The sequence below is a fragment of the Ornithodoros turicata genome, chromosome 6 (assembly GCF_037126465.1).
Source record: "Ornithodoros turicata isolate Travis chromosome 6, ASM3712646v1, whole genome shotgun sequence".
In the NCBI taxonomy this organism is placed as follows: Eukaryota; Metazoa; Arthropoda; class Arachnida; order Ixodida; family Argasidae; genus Ornithodoros; species Ornithodoros turicata.
Window position 1 is genome coordinate 71,548,690 of NC_088206.1, and position 23,758 is coordinate 71,572,447.

Here is a 23,758-nt window from a genome sequence, read left to right on the forward strand (position 1 = left end):
TAGCGTGGCTTGATAGAGTAGATGTATTCACGCAGCAGGGGGGGGCAACTATCAACTCGCTAATGAAGCCCCAACATGAGATCTCGTTGTACTCCACGCCGAAAGGGTTGAACACCCGTTCTATTGCTTCGAGTTCGAAGAAGCGAGCTAAAACAAGGCGGGTATCGAAAAATCAATTTTTTTTCTTTTTTTTTTTTTTTTTTTGTTTACGCGGCTGGTTAGCTCGTTCGTTGGCGTGTCGGATGGCTACACACACGGGAGACATATTGTGTTCCCTTTTTTTTTTCTCGTGTATTTGTGTGTTTATTATAGTGCAGCTCGATGGAAATAGCTGTGCAGATGGTGGGTTTGGTACGATTGGTTAGCATATGTTATCCGAAAGTGTGCTTGCGAGGGCGAATGTCCGCTGCAGTATCGGCAGCGCATCGTTTAAATCCAGCAACAGTACCGGAGATATTATTTGAAGTATTCCACAATCTGTGACACACACGGCCAGAACAAATGACATTAATGCCTAATGCCATTAGGGTCCCGAATGGCATTATGCACGAAGGTCGTGCATTAATACGTCAGTTTGTAATGACATTAAACGCCACGATGTCGATGCCGCCTCTTTTGGGGCCGTCACGCGTTCTTTCGCTTTTTGCCAGTGAAAATTTTAAACCACTCAAGCTTTTCCTTCATCAAAGAATACTCGCGTAACCTCAAATTATGAAACCATCTTGTCCTGCGCGGTGTAAAGTGATTTCATGCGAGAATAAAATTGTTACTCTGCACAGACAATGGGGTCGAGAGTAGGTATATGTCATCGGCGAATGAGTTGTCGCGGTCTCATTCTGCAGAAACTGCCGTTCGAACAAATGCCATTAAATATATTCATGCGGCAATGCAAAAATGACATTAAGACTTAAGGCATTAAGCACTTAATGCCATTTTTCGCGCCCGTGTTGCAGGGGAACATGAAAACGAGAAGCTCCTCAAGCGTGAGAACTCCCTTTTGTGACTTGCATTCGACGTATCTTTTTATGGCGCTTCGTTTCGAAGGAGAACCTAGGACACGAAGGACACCTAGTCACACCTGCGCGTTTTCTTAGAATATTCACTGGCTGGTGCCTACGATTTTTCAAGAGGTCAGAGAGCCGCCGATATTTCGAACAGAGACTGTTCTTCTTCTTCTGGGCTGGTACGCACGTGTTAAGAAAACAAATTAAAACAGAGAAGATAATAGAAAGGGTGGCAACAAAAAGGAAAGACAAACAAGCCTGCACGTTCTTAGTATTGCATGACAGCGACACATCGTTTCTGCATTCGGCTTCTGATCATCGAATTCTGTCTGCGCGCAAAGGCAAAGAGAATGTAAGGGAGTCAGCATTTCCAAGGAAGGCCTTTTATGAAAAGGGGGGCGAACGTGTCTGTGTGTGCGTTTTGTTTTGTTTCCCTGCAGTACATATGAAACGCACAGGGAGGTACACAGGGCAAACATACAGAATCAAAAAGATTCAAAGTGAACGATCTGATTCTGCCCCGCCTCTTCTGCTTCTACGTTCGGGTGGGGGGAGGGTGGGGGGGGGGGGGGGTATCGAAGGGAGAAAAGAACAAACAGAGAGGAGTTGACACAGCAGGAAATGGGGAACCCACGTGTGATGCTTCCGAATTCACCGAACACAACTAACGGTAAATCGTCGTCGCTGGCAGAACAACTGCCATGAAAAAGTCAAAGGGGAAGAAAGCGGTAAAAAAAAACAAAAAAAAAAAACGCGGGGACGACAGGATCTTAAATGACAGCAGAACATTGGCTCCTTCGTTTGGAAGTGTTGTGCACCTCTTCGTGAGGGAACTTAATAAGAACAATTCACGATAATTTATAAATTCCTCAATAAAATTATAATTTGTTTGGGAAGTGTACCGATACTTTTTTGCGGGCTTCCTCGAACGGTTTTAGAGAGTAAATTAGTCATGAGATTTTGTGATGGCCAACTTCTCTGACTCATTAGCGATACTAATTGCATAATGATTATTAATATGGATGAACACGATGATTTTTAGAAGAACATGCCATGGCTCCTGTAAGTGTAAAATATATTTGTGATGTAAATCCTACTACTGCAGTATCAGTATCCGAAACTGATTCGTACCAGCGTCCCACTATTACTCCAGGAAAACATGGTTCGGAAATTATTGCAAAATTGCTTAAAGGGAGACTTCGCAAGGATTAAAAAAAAAAAAAGGTGAGTATCATAACGAACACGAACCACCCCCTTGATACCGAATACAACATTCGCATTCATTTTGTGCGAGCAATTAATTCGTAAATGATGACAATAGCAAACCGAAACCGAAATGCAAAGAGCAGAAAACAGAGCTCCATGCTATACGTCACCCAGCATTGTCGTCTGCTTCGCAACCTGTCTTGCCGGATGATGTCAGCAGTGTGTTGCTTTTGGGTGCCCTCTCGCTTCGTAATAAATTCGTCTGAATAAAATCTGCGCCGTTTTGGAACGAGATATTCCGTACACATCTTCCTGACATCCCAAAGGTTACGGGTACGCCAAAATTGTTGTGGTGATTTTGTCGCGAAGTCCCCCTTTAAACAGGACGTCATATTACTATACCATGATGAGAATTAAATGCTCTCACGTAAAGCCTCATTTACTCGGTTGCCAATTCATTCAACACCTAAATCAATGTTAATTCCCGCCAAAAATTCCCACCTTACAGTTGAGTCATAAAGTGGTGGCATTTGGTATTCATGCATGTCAGAACGTCGAAGCAGCGCAAGGAACGAGGAAAACTACCACAGCGAACTACCACAGCGAACTACCCGGCCAACTCTCAACTAACTAAACTCTCGTTGAGAGTTAGCAGGGCGTCGAGTGTGGTCTTTGTCCTCGTCCGCGTCATTGGCTGCTTCTACGTTCCAACCCGTCTTACGGCCTTTTTCCGCTCTCGACCAGCTCACGTGGCTCAGTGGTTAGCGTGCTGGCCATGTCACGTCGAGACTGGGAGGTACCCGGCTTCGAATCGCGGTGTGCTGTATGGGGTTACTCCTGGGTTTTCCTCAGACGCTTTCAGATATATGTCGGCACAGTTCCCTTAGAAGTCGGCCCAGGACGCACTTCCCCGCACGGCGTAAGTCGTGACGTTGCCCACCTCTGTGTTCATCATCACCATCACCATCACCACTCACGCCCTTTTCGTTTCAGACAATGTTCAAACTTCGATCGGAACGAAGCTTTCGAGAAAATCACCTTCATCACTCGCACACATCGGGTGCAATTCAATCACCCAACACACCTCACCCTCATCTTCGATTTCTCCTCCATATCTCCCCCCCCCCCCTTAAACATCGCCCTCCTCTTTGGACGTGGTCACATCCTCTACTTTCAACACGAACCCACTCCCCTACTCAAATTCCCTGCGCCGCGCACTATGTACCCTATTTGTTGTTGTTTTTTTTTCCAAACCTGCTGACGAAATATCTCCAAAGCAGTTCTTCCAAAGCCTGCACCCGCTGGAGTGGGCTTACAAAAGCAGCGTTCTCAAATCACCCGAGCTCCGACTCTAGTTGGAGATGAAGGAAGCTCATCTAGGGCGGCACCAAATCAAAGGAAAGATGGAAAGGGAGAGAAGCTCTCACCGTTTTACTACCTTCCCCTCGCTTCATTAGGCCTACTTTGGCGGCAACCAGTATACTTCTCCTCCAGTTGATGCTGAAAGAAATGGGCAGAGTACTTGATTCATTCGATGCCGCATTACTGGGATTATGCTTGGTTCTAAAAGCACGATATGTATTCGTACTACCTTAGAGACACCCGGGGCCTTTTGGCGTGTACGGAGCAGCTATCATTAACCGCTTTGCTGTCTGTGTGTGTGTGTGTACGTTTGTGTGTTTGCAGAGCAGAGGGAGGCTAAAGCACTAATTAGGTTTGTGGAGCATGCATCTCTATATACGGATCGTACGACACGTGTATGAGGGATGCTCGCTAATCGAGAAGTTATAGTTTTGTTCGCTGTGGCGCAGTCGGTGGTTCGACGGGATAGCGCGCGGTGGAAGTTTTCCCACTCTCGTGGTAAGGTTTGCTCTTTGGAAAAACGCATTTTGTGAATGAAAGCGTGTTGCCGACTTGCTTTTGTTAGCAACAACAACTACATGAATGACGACGGGATGAGGTGATTCGCCGCAACAATTGCGGTACCATACCTCAGTGCATGTGGGATAATATATGAGTGGGATGACGCCGAAAGAGATTAGGCATATATATACATATATATACACACACACACACGCTCTTGTAAAGTGAGTATGTAAGCTCATTTTACAGTTAGAGTATACAGTTACGAACCCTGTCAGGTTTAAGGCCTGTTCCGACATATAGCTGCGCGCTAATATAGCGCTACAAAACAGCACGCAAAAACAGCGCTCACTGTTATCGGACGGTTCACACTTGCAAAGCGGCGCAAGCTCTATAATTTAGTGGAAGTTATCGTTTCCGGTCTCTCCCATCATGACGCCTCCAGAGATCGACAGCGTTGGACGGAAACATTCGATCAACTGACTGAACCCCTTATCAAGAAGGACAATAAGAAAAATTATCAGACATTTGGGATGACACACTCGCCGGTTTTAATGCGGTCGCCATGCCGTGAAATGCGGAAGCAAAACAGCTCCACGACTTCCGCGACGTCACCACTGAAGGGCCTCCTCATTGGCCAACACGAATCTAGTGCTAATATTAGCGCTGAAAAAGTTGACTGGATCTCAACTCGGGCAAGCGCTAATTTTTAGCGTTTTCGAGCACTGCGAGGAGGAAAATATCGCCCTATTTTGTAGCACAATATATCAAATCGCTATATGTCGGAACAGACCTTTACGCTTCCATTGCCGTACAACGTACTAAGAAGTTACGTAATCATCACACACATTATTTCTTGCACGCCCACACACATATATTCACATCCGTACGCTACTTCCTTTCATTTTCTCACAACCTCATTTCTCAACTCGCGCACCGCGGAGGGTACCAAAACGAAAAAAAAAAGTTACTAAAGCTGAGCAAACTCATCTCGACGATGCTAGAAATACGCGCACATATCTGAGCCTCTTGACCTTATTTTCCCTTTCGCCTTCCACTACTCTCGTTTTTGTTTCGTATCTTTTCTGACACAAAAACTCATATCTATTTGGTCTCTCTTCTGTTACGCAGTATACACCGCTAGATGACGCAATCTCTGCTTTTCCCAATGCAACGTATATAAATGTATACACGTTCCCAGGGAGAGCTTGTATCGCTTCCATAAGTAATGAAATGCGACGCATAATACCGGCTTGGTACTTGGCGCGAGGATCGTTTCATCTAACGCGGATTCTCCGGTCCCCGCAAGCCCAGCTTGCTCCTAGAAAAGGGGAAAAAAAGGGAAGAATGCCTCGTAATAACGATGTGCTCATATGTGGGTCTGTCGTCCCTGTATAGAGGTGCGATACTTTGCTGCATGACTTAGTTTTTCCGCGAGTTCGGGGGGGGGGGAGGGAACAGAAGAGCTTGGGAAATGTCGTATTGGGGAAAGGGTATCCGTTTTAGGGAATCGGGAAGTTCGCGGATTGCGTCCGATACTCTCGTGGTTCGGTTGATTTCAATGCACTCTCTTTTTTGGGGCGCCAGGGTGCGAGTGTGTGTGTGAACGAGTGAACTACTAAATGAGCGACCGAGTGGGGAGGGGATTTGCAAAAAAAAAAAAAAGAAAGAGTAAGTGAACGAGTGATTGAGTGAGTGAATAAGAGCGAGGGGTTAAGTGAAGAGGGTTAAAACTTGGGCAACTTGGATACGTCATTTTAAAAACAATGAATGTCCGGCCGTGCTGGGCACATATAAAAGGACGACATACACACCACAGGATTAAGTGACCCATTGAGCATCTGACCAAGTGAGTGAGCGTAAGGAGTGAGTAAATAAGTCAATGAAAGAGTGGATTATTGGGAAATGGTAGAGGACGAAAGCTATTTGGTACCATCATCAACGAGCTATACGCGTATTTATGCCGCTTTTTACTGGTGCGTTGAAACTTAAAAACGTCGAAGTTCAAAATAGTAATATAGCGTCGTACTAACTAGGGCCGAAATGGTTTTGCTTCGCTCTTTTTAAAGCTCGCAAACAAAACCGAAACACCAATACGAATTCAGGCGCTTTATAAAGAAAAAGCCAGCCTTTGAAAGCCATCTCACGGAACAACCGAGACGGCGTCAGCTGTGAGTACAACCAGTGCACAACAAAACTCCAAGAGTAAAAGAAAAACACAGGAGAAATCCAACAAAACAGACTCGGTCAACTACAATAAAAAAAAGCTTTCCCTCACGAGCACATCACATGTCACAATCAAAGTACCATCGTTGTTCCAGCTGCTCTCGTTTCTCTTTCTGTTGGAAAACGAACTTTCTCTTTTTCTTTTGAGTACTGCACTTCGCACAGGGCGGCAGAACAAATCACAGAGCACATCGTTCCCCACCGGCCTCGGTGGCTCAGTCGGTAGCGTGTTCGCCTTCTGATCCCGAGATCGCGGGTTCGAACCCGGCCGAGGACGCCAGCAACTTGGTGGCAGGGTACAAGTTGCTTAGACACGCCGTCTTCCGCGAGGGACGTTAAATACGGGGTGCCGTGTGGTGAGCTTTCATCGCACGTTAAAGAACCCTCAGGTGGGCAAAAGCAATCCACAGACCGACCGCTGTGGCGTCGCTCATGATCTCAGTTGTCTCACGACGTAAACACCCAATTATTAAATTATTATTATTATTACATCGTTCCCCTACCTGGTATTTTACGGTTTTTTTTTCTTACCTCGTGCCATTCCTTTCTATACAACATGCCTCCGTCACTTCCTAAAACAATCATCCAGGCTTCAAGATTTGTATTTTCGTCAACACGCGCGACACATCGAAATAAATTTGAGAAACTGCTCATCGGCATAAAAATCGTCGTGAAAAGTCGTGCATTCTTCGATTTTCTTTTCTTTTTTTTTTTTTGTACTGCATTCCTCCTTCTTACTTTGTTCACGATTTTGTAATATTCCGTAAAGCTGTTCGATTTATAGGGGACAATATGTCCCAGCTGGCGCAACTTAACAGTATTCAGGGCATATATACTTGTCTCGGTTCAGTATTATACCTTCGCTACCTATACGTCCGTGCGCCGGCTGTGCTGCCGGGGTGTTTCGCTTCGGTTTTCCTAAAGCCGCTTTAAGACCTAAGACTTTAAGACTAAGAGCACAGTACGAATTTTTATCATACTGTTCGAAGTGTTTTTGCCTAACAGTGTTCTGCTTTTTTCCCTGTATGCGCTCCCTTTGCTTTTTTCTTTTCCTTGATCCATTTTTCCATGTATGTGCACCATTCACAAGGCGCTTTAATGGGCTGTTAATGGGCACAATAAAATCAAATCAAATCAAATCAAGACAGATGTCCGCACAGCTCCCTGTGAAGTCGGCCCAGGACGCGGCCTACTACGGCTGAAATGCTACTACAGTGAACACTCGTTATTATGATCATGGTCGTTCCCGAAAATTTTGGTCATAATGCGGAATTGTTCATATTAACGGGGATTTGCTGAGGTTTCACTGCAGGAGTATGTGGTCGGAAAGCGCGTATGTCAGATTACCGGGGGTCATATTAATCAGGGTTCACTAATAATACTAAATGATGCAGACATCGGCATGGTTGGTATTTGATGATTATCCAGATAACGAGTACGCAACACATTTAGAACAGACCGAAGCTCCCTGAAACTCCATCTTATTTCTCCTTCAAATCAATCAATCAATCAATCTATCCAGAGAAGCAGTCGTTCACAAAACATGGGGAGCCATGCTGGAATGCGGTCTGGCTGCAATATCATCTTGACGTCTCACGCCAGCTCCTTTCGCAAAAGAAGCATACCCTGCTGTAGCACGTTCCAAAATACCATTTCCACGAAGCCATATAAAAAAAAATAGCAGCATTAACAGACTAAGTTATCTTTATTACATCCACTAGAGACATCAAATTCAATTTAAGCAAACGATGCAATGTCCCGAAAATCCGGCGTATCCAAAAATTAGTCCGGATCGCGCAGCGGTCTCCATCCACTGGGCGCAATCATAAAGCTCAAAAGTTGGTCCGCTATACGAATATTTTGCGAGGCCACGTTCTCGTCCCATACGTCATCATAAAGTGACCCTGATACGGCCGCTCTCAATCTGATTGTAATATGGGCTAATGAGATTCGGAATGTACAGCGTCATAAATCAGGAGTCATTCTAGCATCGCCGAAGTTGGTCATTTCCATAGCAGCGTTTTGGACGTCACCCAAGGTCACTGGAAAGTACTTACTCCCCGGCGTGTATTAATTCAGTTTGAGATCTCGACGGCCAGGGTAGCTGTATCTAAATAGGATTCGCATTTCTTTGAAGATGTAACCAATTCCTGTTCCCTCCCAAGTGTAGCTGTAAACTGTTACACTGATACGAATATGTTTATCTGGAAGTTTACGTAGAGTACACGTGTGCACGATTGGAAATTTTAAAACTGGTCATAATGAAACAATGGTTAAAAAACAAGCGAGCTGGTGGCAAAGATAGGTAACGAAAGACCTCAGTCTATAGGGACGTTCTTCTTGCCGTGGTCTTTGTATGGTGCTGATATTGCCGGTGAAGTAGCTAATACTGCTCGTGTTGAAGCTGGGAACGCTTGTTCATTTTGGCTGAAATGGGTAGACGCCTCATGCTTCAATCAATGCAATCTTGATTGAGTGATTTTTAAATCTAATCAATGTAATTTTCTTTACCTCATAAACACCCATCGTGTTCAAAATTGAGTTATGCTTCTTCAAGCACTGTGCCTAAATTCGTGCTCATCACAAACGCTATTTTTTTTTACTCAGAGGCTTAGCCATGTTGTGTAGCATCCAGTTTCTACACCAGCCCTCGGTGGATCAATGGTCGCGTGTACGTTTGCCGTTCCTGGTTCGAACCCTGCCGAGGACATGAACACATAAGCCGTACAAGTGACATAAATTGCTCGGGCACGTTGCCTTCCGGGGTTCAAACAAGATGGTGCTGTATTCCGATATTTCAGCGCGCGTTACAGAGCTCTCATGCTGAAAACAATTGACCAAATCATCTCATTGATCTCAAAATTGATCTCATGACCATAGTTACATCGCGGAATAAACCCAAAAACTGTCATTAACTTAAACGTGGCCTTGTTCCGTCATATTTTTTATTGACAACATGTTCTTCAAACCATAGCGTCAACATTGTAGCCAGTTCGTCGCAACACAAACGTATCTCCTAAGTAAAAACCTTAAACAAGAAGCCCTTACGACACGAACAATCTCTCTCTCTCTTTTCTTTCTCTCCTTCTCTTTCCTACCCTCCCGACCACTTCCCATCCTACCCACAAAAACTTTGGCGAGCACACAAAGTGGCCGGCTGACCGGATCCCCGTCAAAAACAGCAAAAGTCCGATCGGCATCGACACAGTCATTGTATGGGCGGGCGGACCAATGGGAAGATGGGGATGTCACCGACAGGCGCGCCGCCGTGCGGTCAGGAGGAGCGGTCTTTTGTGTGTAGCGGGTCAGGCAGGAAGACATGTATCTTTATCATATCTTGCCTGAGCGAAGAGCAACAGAAAGGGATGGTTCGAGCGTTGTATTTTCCCGATGTGCTAGCGCTCTCTGTGCGTGTGTGTGTGTGTGTGTGTGTGTGTGTACCTGACGTCGCGAACGGGAAGATTGGGACGCAAACAACCAAGCAGTAAAAAGAATCGCAAACATGAAAGGCCAGGTGGGATGCGGGGCTTGCGAAGACGATCTGATTGAGGATTTTTTATTTTTTTATTTTTCTTTTATTTATTTTTTATTTATTTATTTTTTGCGCTGGTTGTACGACAGAAACGTGCGTGACTCCAGCTATTCGTGATTGCGTGGCGTGGCGTTTGGTATAGGTCTTGCGGTACTCGATGGAACATAGGCTCCCCCTGTAAGTGATAGTCTGGTTCAAATTTGAAACCAATACCGAAGGTTGCGTTGGGTCTACTTTATATCAAGTAAAGTAGTAGCTATGAGGCCGGTGAAACACTGAAAGAAGAGTTCAATCACTTAACGGGGGTCGTGACGCGTTGAGAGATGTGCTTGATTACATCATGCAGGCACTGCAGTACGCGCCAGAATACTGAGGGAAAAAAATTGTTTTTCTGTTCAGGATATTTAATGTACCAAAGCTCTGTGTAGTCCAATTTCAATGGATTGGATTGGATTGGATTGGATTGGAAAAAGAAAGAAAAATATGGAGAGGTTACCCTGTCCCGACCCAGTCAGAACTGGCTACTCCAAAACGCGTTTGTGGGTGAAAAAAAGAAACGAAAAGAAAAACCCTGTTGTTGCTCGAAGCCAAAGGTTGCCAGTTAGGGTTACCTCACCGTGAGCTGTGGCGTCGGAGGAGGAAAAGCCTCGGCCATTTCCATTGGTACTCGTAAGCACGTGATTTCCCCCGAGGTTCTTCCCTGGACAGAACTGCTCGTCATGATGTCACCGGTATTCGCCATGATTATTTTCTACGCACCTCCCGTTGCTGCAAAACCTGAAATGCATATTCAAATCCGACAGAAAAAAATTGTCTTTTACATTTACCTGGCATAAGTTAGGGTCAAGTTAATTAATTAATTAATTAATTAATAATTGGGGTTTACGTCGCGAGACAACTGAGGTCATGAGCGACGCCACACAGCGGTCGGTCTGTGGATTGCTTTTGCCCACCTGAGGGTTCTTTAACGTGCGATGAAAGCTCAGCACACGGCACCCCGTATATAACGTGCCTCGCGGAAGACAGTTAGGGTCAAGTGTCGCAGCCCTTTTAAGATTAAACGACGTACGATTGCATAATTCTATTGAAGAACGCCAGTTGATGGAATGAGGCGTAGACTGTGTGTTTGAGTACCACTGCTGGTGTAATCGGCTAGTCATTATAGGCAGATATGTACTGGGCATCGCGACGCCCAATAGCATATCTGTCTATAACGACTAGGGCGTCGCCCAACTCTTTCTTTTGTCGTTCTACGCCTTACTCGCCTCAGCCACACCATAAAAACAAGACAGGGTCGCATAAAACGCTCTGCCCCAACAGAACCATACAGTTATCGCTTGTGATGTGAGAAGAGAGCTGGGGAATACGCCTTTTTGTGACCGCTTCCTCTTGCAAGCGTTGTTATCCGGTACGTAAGATAGCGCTTCCGTCGGTGTTAAGGGAATTACCTCCACAGGTAGACTTTTTTTTTTTTAATTTCGTGTTAGCGCCGCGAAGCAACGGTGGCTATGAGCGGCGTACAGACGTGGACAGATGGAGAGAGGACAGCAGGTAAGGAGTGGGGAACAGGGGAGGTTAGTGTGCCTCCTGGGCCGACTTCAGGGGGAACTGTACCGACATTCGTCTGGAAAGTCTTGGGAAAGACCCAGGGAAAACCTCAGACAGGATTCGAACCCGTGTCACCTCCCAGTCTCGGCGTGGAAAGCGATCGTCTTAACCACTATGCCTCCACAGGTCTATGGTCCTCCACAGGTAGTATACGAGGTGTGGCTATTAAATAACGAAACTCCGCATCTGGTAGGAATGGACCATTTCCGACAACGCGTATGCGCATGCCCAGCCCTTGAGCCCGCCATCTTCCTGCTGTAAACAGCGCCATGGACCCACCTGCGGGCGACTGTCATGTTCATTGTGGGGAGATAATCGGTTTCAAGGTTACGCGGACGTTTGAGGTCTGGTAATCTGTACAATGCGCTTTCACTCTTTCCGCATTCTTCTTCCAATCTTCTCTTGCTACTTTCTCGCGCAACGTAGGTGCCAGTTCGTAAAGCGATGTTCGACATTCCACCGCCAGGGGCGACGCGAATATGGAAAAGGTCCATTGTGTACTTCGCGGAGCGGGAAACGCACGCGCAGTTTAGTGACCTTGAACCTTCCACGACGAGCCCCGATAAGCCGCGTTTTTGTTGTCGCTCGTTGTCTATCTGCTGGAGTCCGTTGCAGGGAGGGGTATATAGTCGTGTTGCCGGAATTGTGGAGAGCGCCAAAGTGGAGCAGCGGATAAACCTGAAATTTGTAGCGAAACTAAAGAAATCTCCGAGCGAGGGCTTGAAGCTGTTGCACGAGGTGTACGGCGATAATGCGATGTGACGTACGCGAGTGTTTGAGCGGCATAAACCGTTTGCCGAGGGACGGGAAAACGTTGGAGAGGATGAAAGACCGGTTCGGCCCGTCACAGCAACAGCGGAAGAAAACGTTAAGAAAATTAATGCAATGCAACGATCGCCGCCTGAGTATTCGGATGATAGCAGAAATGGCGAATGTTGACAAAGAAACCGTCTCGACAAATTTTGCACGAACGGTTGAACATGCGCAAGGTCCGCGCCAATCTCGTCCCCAGAAACCTCAATCAGGATCAGAAAGATGTCCGGAAAAACACGTGCGCAGACATCATGGAACGAATCACAGCAGAGCCTCACTTGCCGGAAAACATCATCACAGGTGATGAGACATGGATTTTTCAGTACGATCCAGAGACAGAGAGACAATCCATACTCTGGAAGACTCCCATCGTCGCCAAGAATGAAGAAGGCAAGAACGAGCAAGTCGAAGGTGAAGGCAATGCTTATTGTTTTTTGTTTTTTGTTTTCGACATCAATGGCGTGGTCATGGCTGAATGGGTACCACAGGGTCAGACAGTGAATCAACATTATTATATAGAGATCCTGACAAAGATCCTTCTGTATTTTTTCATAATTTTCTGTGTCCCAGCTGTTTGTATCTTCTTTTGTTGGCTTGGCTTTGGGGAATAGCAAGCCCACATCGTGGCTAACCTTTCCCTTCTCTTTTTCTTACTTTGCATTAAACGTATTCCCCCCCCCCCCCCCATGACAAAGCTGAGAGAAAGAGTGAGAAAAAAAGAGACCTGAGTTGTGGAAGAACAACTCGTGGATTCTCCATCAAGACAATGCTCCAGCTCACAACGCTCTGTCGGTGAAGCAGTTTCTGGCCGATAAGAAGATCCCTGTGCTGGGCCACCCTCCTTACTTGCCGCAATTTAGCTCCGTGTGACTTTTTCCTGTTTCCGAAGGTGAAATCCGCATAGAAAGGAACACATTTCCAAACTGTGGACGTCCTCAAGGCCAGAACGGCAACGCTACCGATGGGGCTATAGCACCTGAAGACATCCAGCATTGTTTCCAACAATGGCAAACTCGTGCCCGACGTTGTATAGATAGGGGAGGGGAGTATGTTGAAGGGGACACCAATTGAGTTCGAATATTTTTGTAATAAATACACTTTTTCGCTCCAGTCCCGTTATTTAATAGCCACACCTCGTATGCTCGGTAAAACTCTTAAAAAAACAGTGCCGGGGAATATCAGGAAGACAGAACAACAAAACGAACGACACGACACAGTTTTTATTGGTCCGTTTTTATTTTTACCGAGTATGATACACCAACCAGCGCACACACCATCTCTTTGTTTAACTGCATAGATAGCTTTCCTACTTGATGAAAACATATAGACGCCTTCTTTTCGTGGCAGTCAGCGTCCACACATAGAAATTGCCACGAAACGGAATACGTCTCGCGTTTAAAAGAAATCAGGAAAAAGAGTCGTTATCATTTCGAATGGCTCGATCGCTTCCGAGCGGTTCATGAGCGATGATCCGCTGTTTTTAGGCTGTACTATATCACATGAGAAAGATGACGCCAAAGTTTCGTAAGTTGGTACTTTTGAACGCGCTTCGACAAATATTCGAAAATACAAGATATAGCGAGCGCTATATATAAAAAAAAAAATACAACAAACGCAAAGCCATCGTCGCACAAAACTAAAAAAAAAGTGGAGCAGCAATTGTTTTTGCCCTACCAACCTAATTGCTTCTATGTGTCCCTGTATCACGAAAAAAACTACGCAGCCTAATAAGCTGCATTCCTGCGCCCACGCTAGAGTATATATATAGTTAATACCTACGAGCGTAGACTTTTAGACACACAACAACAACAACAACAACAACGACGCACTCCCAATACCTCCTGTGTACGTTTACGGTACACAAAAGAGTATGTCTTTCCGTGCCTTCCTTTATCCTTTTTTACCTGTTCTTTTCCTCTCTTTCCTTAAACTGAAGCATTAGCTTCGCCAAAAAGGCTACGCCCGACTGCAGCTTGAAACAGGAGAGTCGAAGTACATAGATTACAAGAAGCGAGATCTCTGCTCGGGAGTTGAGTTTCCCCATCGTTAGTGTTTCAAAAGCAGCGTCATTAAGGAGGCCTTCTTGCGCATCGTTTGATGCGACGGAGTCACAGTTTCGTCCTGCACTGCTCTTCTTTCCTTCCGACTGTCGTCCTGTTACAGTATAGCTGCTCGAACTGGAACTGGATGCAGTGTATGGCTCGCTGTCCGTTTGTTAGTGTGCTGCGACGGATTGCGTGTTGCTTGTTGTTGTTTACATGTAACCTGCGTGTTTTTAGCAGTGAAAGAAGGAAGGATTGTAGGTCCAGGGCTCTACCAAGGCAATCTGGAAGAATCTCTCTAGGCAGTCCAGAAGATGTGGGTTCCGGTCCTACAGCTGGCTAACCTTTTCAGTGACTTCCTTCTTTCATTGTTCTTAGCGGAGTTCGAGGCAACTCGTTACAAGTATACAAGTAACTCGTTACTGTAACTAAGTTCCTTTTTTTTTTTTGGTAACTTGTAACTTAACTCGGTACTTTAGCGCCGTGGTAACTTTCGAGGAACTCGTTTCTTTTTCAGGTAACTTTATCAAAGTAACTTAAGCGAAATTCCAAGTTACTTTTAATTCGCTTTTCACTCACGTCCACATATTTTCTTGCTTTCTCTCCGGTTCTTTCGTGGCATTTTATGCCATAAAATGTGATACTCAATCAATGACAGTATTCTATGCAGGAAGTAAGAACCGCTGCATTGAAATGAAGTTGAACCATTGTGCGCCCACAGGGAGTAAGATGCAAAGCGTTCAAATTGTTGGACATAAAAACGATCTAAGCGTGTGTCACTCCTCCCCAGGCACCTCAAGGTCTAACTCAACTGCTCACGCGCGCTGCACCTGCGTAGTGATATTTTGTGTCCGAAGTAACTTGGAAGTAACTAGTTCTTTTTTTAAGTAACTCCGTAACTGCGAGTTACATTTCAGGCTGTAGAACTTCGTTATTAACTCAGTTACATTCTTCACGCGGTAACTTAACTCGTAACGAGTTCTTTTTGACGGGTAACTTCTCGATCTATGGTTCTTAGGAACTTGAGGCTTGTATGTTGTCCTTTCTTCTGCGTTCCAGCCTGAGAATTTCCATATTTTTTAGCAGTTTCCATCGTTTTTAGCAGATTTGCAAGAAACTTTCGGCATCACCACTATACATATCGTATACCGGTGAAGGGCAAGAGCCGTGTCCAGGAGGATGAAAGGAGTTATACGGCGATCGACTGCCACCACAAGATGGAAGAAAGGAGAGCAAAAAAAAAAGAAAAACGAAAGAAAGATCGTGAAAAGGTACCACGATAAGGGTTTCCCTGAATCGCGTATGACGTTGTTCTGTGACGCTAAGTGAGGGCGCAGATGTCGACGTCACTGATGCTCTTTTGCCGATCACTTGCGGTTTGCAGCAGAGGGCGGAGGTGAAACAGTTAGGTCTGTAGCGCGCGCTGCGATTGATTGATTGATTTGTAAAAGAAAAAAAAATGAAGATGTTATAGTCTCGAGCCACTCGCTGCGATTACTTTCGTGCTTCATCAGTGGTTCGAGCGCATCATGTGAAGATGAGGCTTTAATATCGAAATTGCAATGTGCTGCATAAAGTCAATAATTAAAAAGTTGATAATATATCTGTTAATTACTCCCCTTATTGAGAAAAAATGGTTTCCTAGTATCAGCCCCGTCGAGTAATCCAATGACACAAGTAAAAGCGTCCTAAGGCAACTCCCCTTTTTATAAAAAATTGTTGCAGCTAAAGCGAAACACCCTGTATATACCATAGCTGCGGCCGTAAAACGACAGGTTTTGCAAGTCGTGCTATGGTCATAAAAGGCAACGACTTAGCGCAAAAATCAATTCAGTATAATAAATCAACAATTCAACAGCACATCGTCGTTTCGCTTCGCATTGTTTCCATTCCTTCGTAGTGCACGAAGTGCATTCTCTTTCTCGTAATGCATATTTTGCGATGCATGAACCATGAAGTGCGTTCTACATTACCAATAGCGCTCGGATCGATGTAATCATTCATGGGGTCTTCACAGCTGCCACAAAAGGGTAGGTCGCGCTTGGAGTCAATATGGCGGATATCGTAGCAGACGACGCAGTTGTCCTCACCCTGCGCAGAGGGCGCAAGTATCGCGACACCCACTTCGCAACACCGCCACTTTTCTTTCGTTTTTTATTTTTATTTTCTTAGTTTTCTTTTTGCTACGGCGTATGCCCATTTCGCCCACGACCTAGCAGATTACAGCGACTATGTCATTTGCACCCCTCACCAGCGCCGATTTGGAAGCTAGCATGGTGGCACTCATCGTCCCGTTTATTGTTTCATCAATTGCTATAATGCCTTGTATTTCAGCTTATCTTAGAAATGTTGTACGAGCGATGTGTGTCCCACGAGGGGATGTGTGCTTATCAAGGTTGTAAATTGATTATCATCATCATCCTCCTATCTTTTCTGAAGGGAGCTGTACGCTGTTGTGTTGCTGTCGTCTGCTACGGCCGTATGTCCGCTTCTGCCAGTTCAGCTTTCAAATTTTAACCATCCAATCATGATAGAGATCTGGCGGGCCGATGTGTAGTGCCCCTGGCGGATCATGCGGATGGACTCCTGCATAGGAGTTGCCGATTATGACATGATCGGTATAATCTCGTCGGTCTCGTCTCGGTCGTGATTTCGCGTAACAGCTTTGCACCGTGACGCCCTATCACTTTGAAACTTACCAGGATGGAATAGCCTTCGTAGCGTTATACGCGTAAACAACACAACCCTCTCCACGTACACTTAATAAATCTGCTGAGCACGGCACGCCGGCGCTGGGGGGCACACTTTCAAAAGGTCGCTACGATATCCTACAGAGGGCTCGCCCCTTTCACTTCGGGCCAAGTTATTTATTCCCCGCCTCGCTTCGACGCAATCCAAGCAAACATGAAGATCGCTGCTTTCCCGCCCCCTTGCCAGAAACTTCTTGGAGAAAGTCAGTAAATCTCCAACTCATTTATCCGGCCCCCATTTGCGCGACACAAAGGCGCAGATACACAGCAATACCTCCGTTCTTCATCCATCACTGCATGACACCCAGCAGCCACACACACACACACACACAGAGAGAGAGAGAGAAACTTGGAAACGGAAACCATCGCAGAGCAAAAGCAGGAAACAGACGTGACACCGCGAGGCCTCTTTAATTGCGATGCCTGTCCAGAGGGCAGCACCGATTAATCGTGCCAGTTGGAACGTCACTAGACGTAACGGTAAATGTCTAAATGCCGTTGGTGTCATTTCATTAATCAGTTAATGATGCCTTCGGAGTCGGTCTTTTAGAAGCAGCTGTCTAATAAAAAGCACGCCCAAAAGGACCGGAGACAGATTAGGTCCGGAATGTTGCTGAAGGTTCTCTTTTTCTTTTCTTTTTTTTTTTTCTGTCTCTCTTACTTCTGCGTAGATTTCTTCCATTCTTTCGCTTCCGTATTGGATAGTGTGAAAGAATGTGGATCGGATCGGCCTGAAGAGTTTCTACGTAAGTGGTGTTAGTAGCTCGCGTACAACCAGCCAAGAATTCGGGGAACGGGTGTGAGCCTGCTACCTACTTTGTGTAAAAGTACAAAATTGTTTGTTTACGTAGCACAGAAGTTCAGTATCGAATTAAAGGACGGCACGTAATCGAAAGACGCCAACAATTTAGATACGAACTCCCCCCGGCCTCACATCCCAGATGCTACCACTTACACCATACTAGAGACCAGCGGCGTGATCACAAAAAATACATCGGGAGGAGTTCTATGAGGACTTTACAAGGGGGAGGAGGATTTCACCCGCGTTTCCCTCTCCCAAATGCACTACCAAAGGTACGATTTCGGGGGGGGGGGGAGGGTTGAACCCCTAACACCCTGATTACGCCAGTGCTGAAGACCCTCTCATCAACATCCCGAGCAACGCACTCATCCTCAACACATCCTTCACATGGCGGCTAAAATCTCTTTTGTCCTTGCCAAAAAAAAAAGAAAAAGGAAATGAAAATGAGGACAGTTACGAGAAAATAAGAAAGGTGACAAACTGCGGTGTACAAAAAAAATACGTCTTCTGGACAATTTATAGCGAACAAGCACGAAATTTAAACCGATTAAACAAAGTGAAAAAAAAAAGGCAGAGGAACTATTCTCAGACAGGCAATATTTGTCAACGCCATCCCTCTCTAAAAGCAAAGCAGAGACACAGAGAGCAAACATCTTTTCGAATTCAATTCGCTCCCCTTTTTTTTTTTTTTTTTAAGCCAACATAAACATCTTTAATCTTTGTCTTCTAAGCCTTTCTGGAAAAACCCAATGGTCCACGCATTATCAAAACAATCGCTGTAGACAAAAGCACGGCACGACGGAAATTCTGTTTTGTCCGCCAAAATCCAGACAAAGACACGCGAAATAGAAAAAAACGAAAGATATCCTTCGGACCCTGTTTTTTCTTATGTTTCTATATATTTCTTCCCGTTATACTCGCGTTTCGTCCTTCTACCGTTATCGAACTTCAAAAATATGCGTACATATTTGGTTACAACAAAACAGTGCTATCGCGTAAACAGACCACGACGATTCGACGGCAACAATAACAAGAGGAAGTATAAACAATCGAAGGAGACGAGAGATAGGCCGCGTGGTGAACAGAACAGGGGTGAAGAGAGTAAACTTTCCTGGTTCGAATTCTTGACAGCGACCCCTCTCTCGAATATGCAAAGTAGCTGCCGTGCGTTCTACGATTTGTCCGTCGCAGCGATCTCATCAATCAAATGCAGAGGGCGGGCGGGGAAACCTTCGAAAGACAACAAAAATGTTATTATGTTCCACGTGAAGTTCGAGATTCCTTTTTCCTCCTTCATTGTTTCTTTTTGTTTTTTTTTCCTCCTTAGTGGAGAAAAAAAAAGTGTCGTATGCTGAATGTTATACACGGGTGATCTCCTAGGTAGATTTGAGTTCGATGTGTGTGTGTGTGACGTGTGTTTGACGGTGCGTGTGCGTTTGACTGAGATGAGATGGTCGTTTTCTTTATTTTTTTTTTCTTCTTGTTCAGCGCGGAAAAAGCGGTGATCAATCCTCAAAGGTCAACGTCTGACGTCAATTTTGTGTGCACCAGATGCCCAGAACGTTTTGTAATCAAAAAGTAATAACAATAACGTCGTTGAACGGATGCACACAATGCGAAACAGCTGGTGTACCATGCCATGGAATACAGGAAAAAGCAATAGATAAATAAAAGAACAGGACTTCACTGAATAACGCATTCTAGGCCTACCAGTGAACGGTATGATACCGTTATCACTCACGCTTTTTTAATATTTATTTATTTATTTATTTGCTATGCACAAGTATCCATGCAGGGTCAATAACAATAGCTCGTGAAGACACCCGCAGCACAGAAAGGGATTACAAAAACATACATACAAATACGTTTTGAGTAAATACAAGTAATACAGGTATACAATGCCACCCATGCAAGTAAATACAAGTTTTCAAATACAAGTAAAAACACAGACATACTACAGAGACTATACAGACGGGAGACGAGGTCAATTTCTCCTCTCTTTTTTTCTTACAAACAAACAAACAAACAACTACAGAAGCAGCAGAGAGCTGAGAGCGGTACTTCGAGTAGGGAACGTGCTTACGCTTTTCTGTACCCATTAACATACATTCAAATTGCGTCAAAAAAAAAAAAAAAAAGCGCACGCCTCCCATTTTCAACTAACCAGGAGGAGGAACGATGTCAGCGACGGTTGGCTAGAACGGTGTCATGCAGTGGAGTTCTGTTCGGCGCCCACTTCCGTGTAGCCAACAACAGCGAGCCAATCCTGCCATCTACCCCCCCCCCCCTTCTTCCCCCTCTATTCGACGAGCTCTTCACCACCACCACCATCTGTTCTTTGAGTGCATGAAGAGTAAAATTTCCACGAGAATGGGCAACAGAGAAGGAATAAGACAGTATCCGTGTATTCACGCAAGCGACATTTCCCCAGAAGCGGAAGAGGAGAAAAGCGCTTTAGAGCTTTCTGCTGTCACGTGAGCGCGAGCGCTCAACGTCGTGTCTTCACACACACTGCTAACCGCGGGGAATATCCTGTTAAACACAGCCACAAGATATTCCGTAGCAGACGACAGGAAAAACGCTGACGGTGTCGTCTGCTAAGTGTCGTCTGCTCAGTACGCTACTCCCGATATTCGGTAGCAGACGACAGGAAAACACGCTGTGGGTGTCGTCTGCTAAGTGTCGTCTGCTCAGTACGCTACTCCCAATATTCCGTAGCAGACGACAGGAAAACATGCTGAGGGTGTCGTCTGCTAAGTGTCGTCTGCTCAGTACGCTACTCCCAATATTCCGTAGCAGACGACAGGAAAACATGCTGAGGGTGTCGTCTGCTAAGTGTCGTCTGCTCAGTACGCTACTCCCAATATTCCGTAGCAGACGACAGGAAAACACGCTGAGGGTGTTGTCTGCTAAGTGTCGTCTGCTCAGTACGCTACTCCCAATATTCCGTAGCAGACGACAGGAAAACACGCTGAGGGTGTCGTCTGCTAAGTGTCGTCTGCTCAGTACGCTACTCCCAATATTCCGTAGCAGACGACAGGGAAACACGCTGAGGGTGTCGTCTGCTAAGTGTCGTCTGCTCAGTACGCTACTCCCAATATTCCGTAGCAGACGACAGGAAAACACGCTGAGGGTGTTGTCTACTAAGTGTCGTCTGCTCAGTACGCTACTCCCAATGTTCCGTAGCAGACGACAGGAAAACACGCTGAGGGTGTTGTCTGCTAAGTGTCGTCTGCTCAGTACGCTACTCCCAATGTTCCGTAGCAGACGACAGGAAAACAAGCTGAGGGTGTTGTCTGCTAAGTGTCGTCTGCTCAGTACGCTACTCCCAATGTTCCGTAGCAGACGACAGGAAAACAAGCTGAGGGTGTTGTCTGCTAAGTGTCGTCTGCTCAGTACGCTACTCCCAATGTTCCGTAGCAGACGACAGGAAAACACGCTGAGGGTGTTGTCTGCTAAGTGTCGTCTGCTCAGTACGCTACTCCCAATGTTCCGTAGCAGACGACAGGAAAACAAGCTGAGGGTGTTGTCTGCTAAGTGTCGTCTGCTCAGTACGCTACTCCCAATGTTCCGTAGCAGACGACAGGAAAACAAGCTGAGGGTGTTGTCTGCTAAGTGTCGTCTGCTCAGTACGCTACTCCCAATGTTCCGTAGCAGACGACAGGAAAACAAGCTGAGGGTGTTGTCTGCTAAGTGTCGTCTGCTCAGTACGCTACTCCCAATGTTCCGTAGCAGACGACAGGAAAACACGCTGAGGGTGTTGTCTGCTAAGTGTCGTCTGCTCAGTACGCTACTCCCAATGTTCCGTAGCAGACGACAGGAAAACACGCTGAGGGTGTTGTCTACTAAGTGTCGTCTGCTCAGTACGCTACTCCCAATGTTCCGTAGCAGACGACAGGAAAACAAGCTGAGGGTGTTGTCTGCTAAGTGTCGTCTGCTCAGTACGCTACTCCCAATATTCCGTAGCAGACGACAGGAAAACATGCTGAGGGTGTCGTCTGCTAAGTACGCTACTCCCAATATTACGTAGCAGACGACAGGAAGACACGCTGAGGGTGTCGTCTGCTAAGTGTCGTCTGCTCAGTACGCTACTCCCAATATTCCGTAGCAGACGACAGGAAAACACGCTGAGGGTGTCGCCTGCTCAGTACGCTACTCCCAATATTCCGTAGCAGACGACAGGAAAACACGCTGAGGGTGTCGTCTGCTAAGTGTCGTCTGTTAAATGCTCAGTACGCTACTCCCAATATACCGCACCGTGTGAATGCTCAACGTAACGCGGGACGGAACTTCGGCTCTATGAGCAGAAGCGAAAATAACAGCTTTTGAAGAATATTTTCGCTGTTTCTTCCACTAGAATATTCCGTGAGGATGTCGCTCGTGATGTGGTTCTTCGCCTCTCTTTGTTAGGGGTATACGTGTATCTGCGCACATCCACGTGCGCATGCGTATCTATTTGTGCAGAAGCACGGAGAATTTCCTCTTTCCGATGCTTTATGGGGCTGACACCTAAGACATTTCCTGTAACTCCTATGCGTTACGTTTAAATTAATTAAATTATTGCAATTAACTACTTTCCAATTATTAATTTCAATAATGGAATACAGTTCACTAAATAAATGAAGTCACCAAAGCGAATTCTGTGCCCGAAACCTCGTGGACCTATCCGACGGAATAATCTCCCTAAAATTTTTCTATACGTATCGCATGGATGTGTTGTTTTTGCGTCGTTGTTAGCGCCGCGAAGCAACTGTGGCTATGAGCGGCGTACAGACGTGGACAGTTGGAGAGAGGAGGGGTGGAGGAGATGGGATTGGTGTGCGTCCAGGGCCGGCTTCAGGGGGAACTGCGTCGGCATTCGCCTGGAATGGGGAAAACTTCTCATTCCCACGGAAAACCCAGGGAAAACTTCAGACAGCACAGCTCGTGGTAGGGTTCGAACCCACGACCTTCACCAACGGGCGGTTACTTTTACACGCTCGGTCATACCGTTGGTTGTTTTTGCATCCACAATCTGAAATGACGCGTTAGTAACTAGCAAAAACTGTAAATAGCTGAACTGTTCTTGTTTAAAGACATCTCGAAATATTCCGAGAAATGTGCGCGAATCATTCGTTGCTTCGTGTGTCTCGTTGACTGTCGAAATGTTATACATCACCGACATACGTAATTAGTTGGTGTAAATCCGTTTGTAATAGTAAAAAACTATTTGTCCAAGCAAGCAAATGTTTCCAACGTTCCTTCAATTAGTATCCCTATCGCGCTCTCAGCCTCCATAATCCTATCGTTCACCATAGTGTCAAGTAAATCTTTTCTACCAGTACAAACTGTTGTTTGTGTGTATTACCACACGTCTGCTACGGGATATTGGGAGTAGCGTACTGAGCAGACGACACTTAGCAGACGACACCCTCAGCGTGTTTTCCTGACGTCTGCTACGGAATATTGGGAGTAGCGTACTGAGCAGACGACACTTAGCAGACGGCACCCTCAGCGTGTTTTCCTGTCGTCTGCTACGGAATATTGGGAGTAGCGTACTGAGCAGACGACACTTAGCAGACGACACCCTCAGCGTGTTTTCTGGTAGAGCTTCCAGTGAACGTTACAATGTTATTTTCTTCTTAACGCATACACCATGCCGACATTCGATTAGTCAGGCAGTTTTGAATGATTAAAAACGAAGTGACTCCCATTTTTAAGTTTCAGGGAAACATTCATAATCCCCCGCCGGATGGGGCATTAACCAGATGTACGAGAAGAAAAAAATTGACTCTTTCAGAGCAATAAGTCGCAACTAACCTGGAACTTTTGCTAGCAATGTTTTCACTTGCCTTTATCCTTACTTATTAAAGCATCTACATTTAGAGAGTTTTTGCTGTAGAGTAAAAAATAAAATAAAACGAAAGAATTTC

At 45.6% G+C, this 23,758-nt stretch overlaps 1 protein-coding gene across 1 annotated transcript in view; it reads right to left on the bottom strand.

Annotated features, from left to right (window-relative positions):
* Positions 1 to 23,758, bottom strand: part of LOC135397288 (uncharacterized) — a 368,507-nt gene that overhangs the window by 198,587 nt on the left and 146,162 nt on the right. The window contains exon 4 of the mRNA XM_064628745.1: positions 3,638 to 3,710. Coding sequence (XP_064484815.1) covers positions 3,638 to 3,664 — 27 coding nt within the window. The 5' untranslated portion in view covers positions 3,665 to 3,710. The remainder of the gene's footprint in view (positions 1 to 3,637; positions 3,711 to 23,758) is intronic.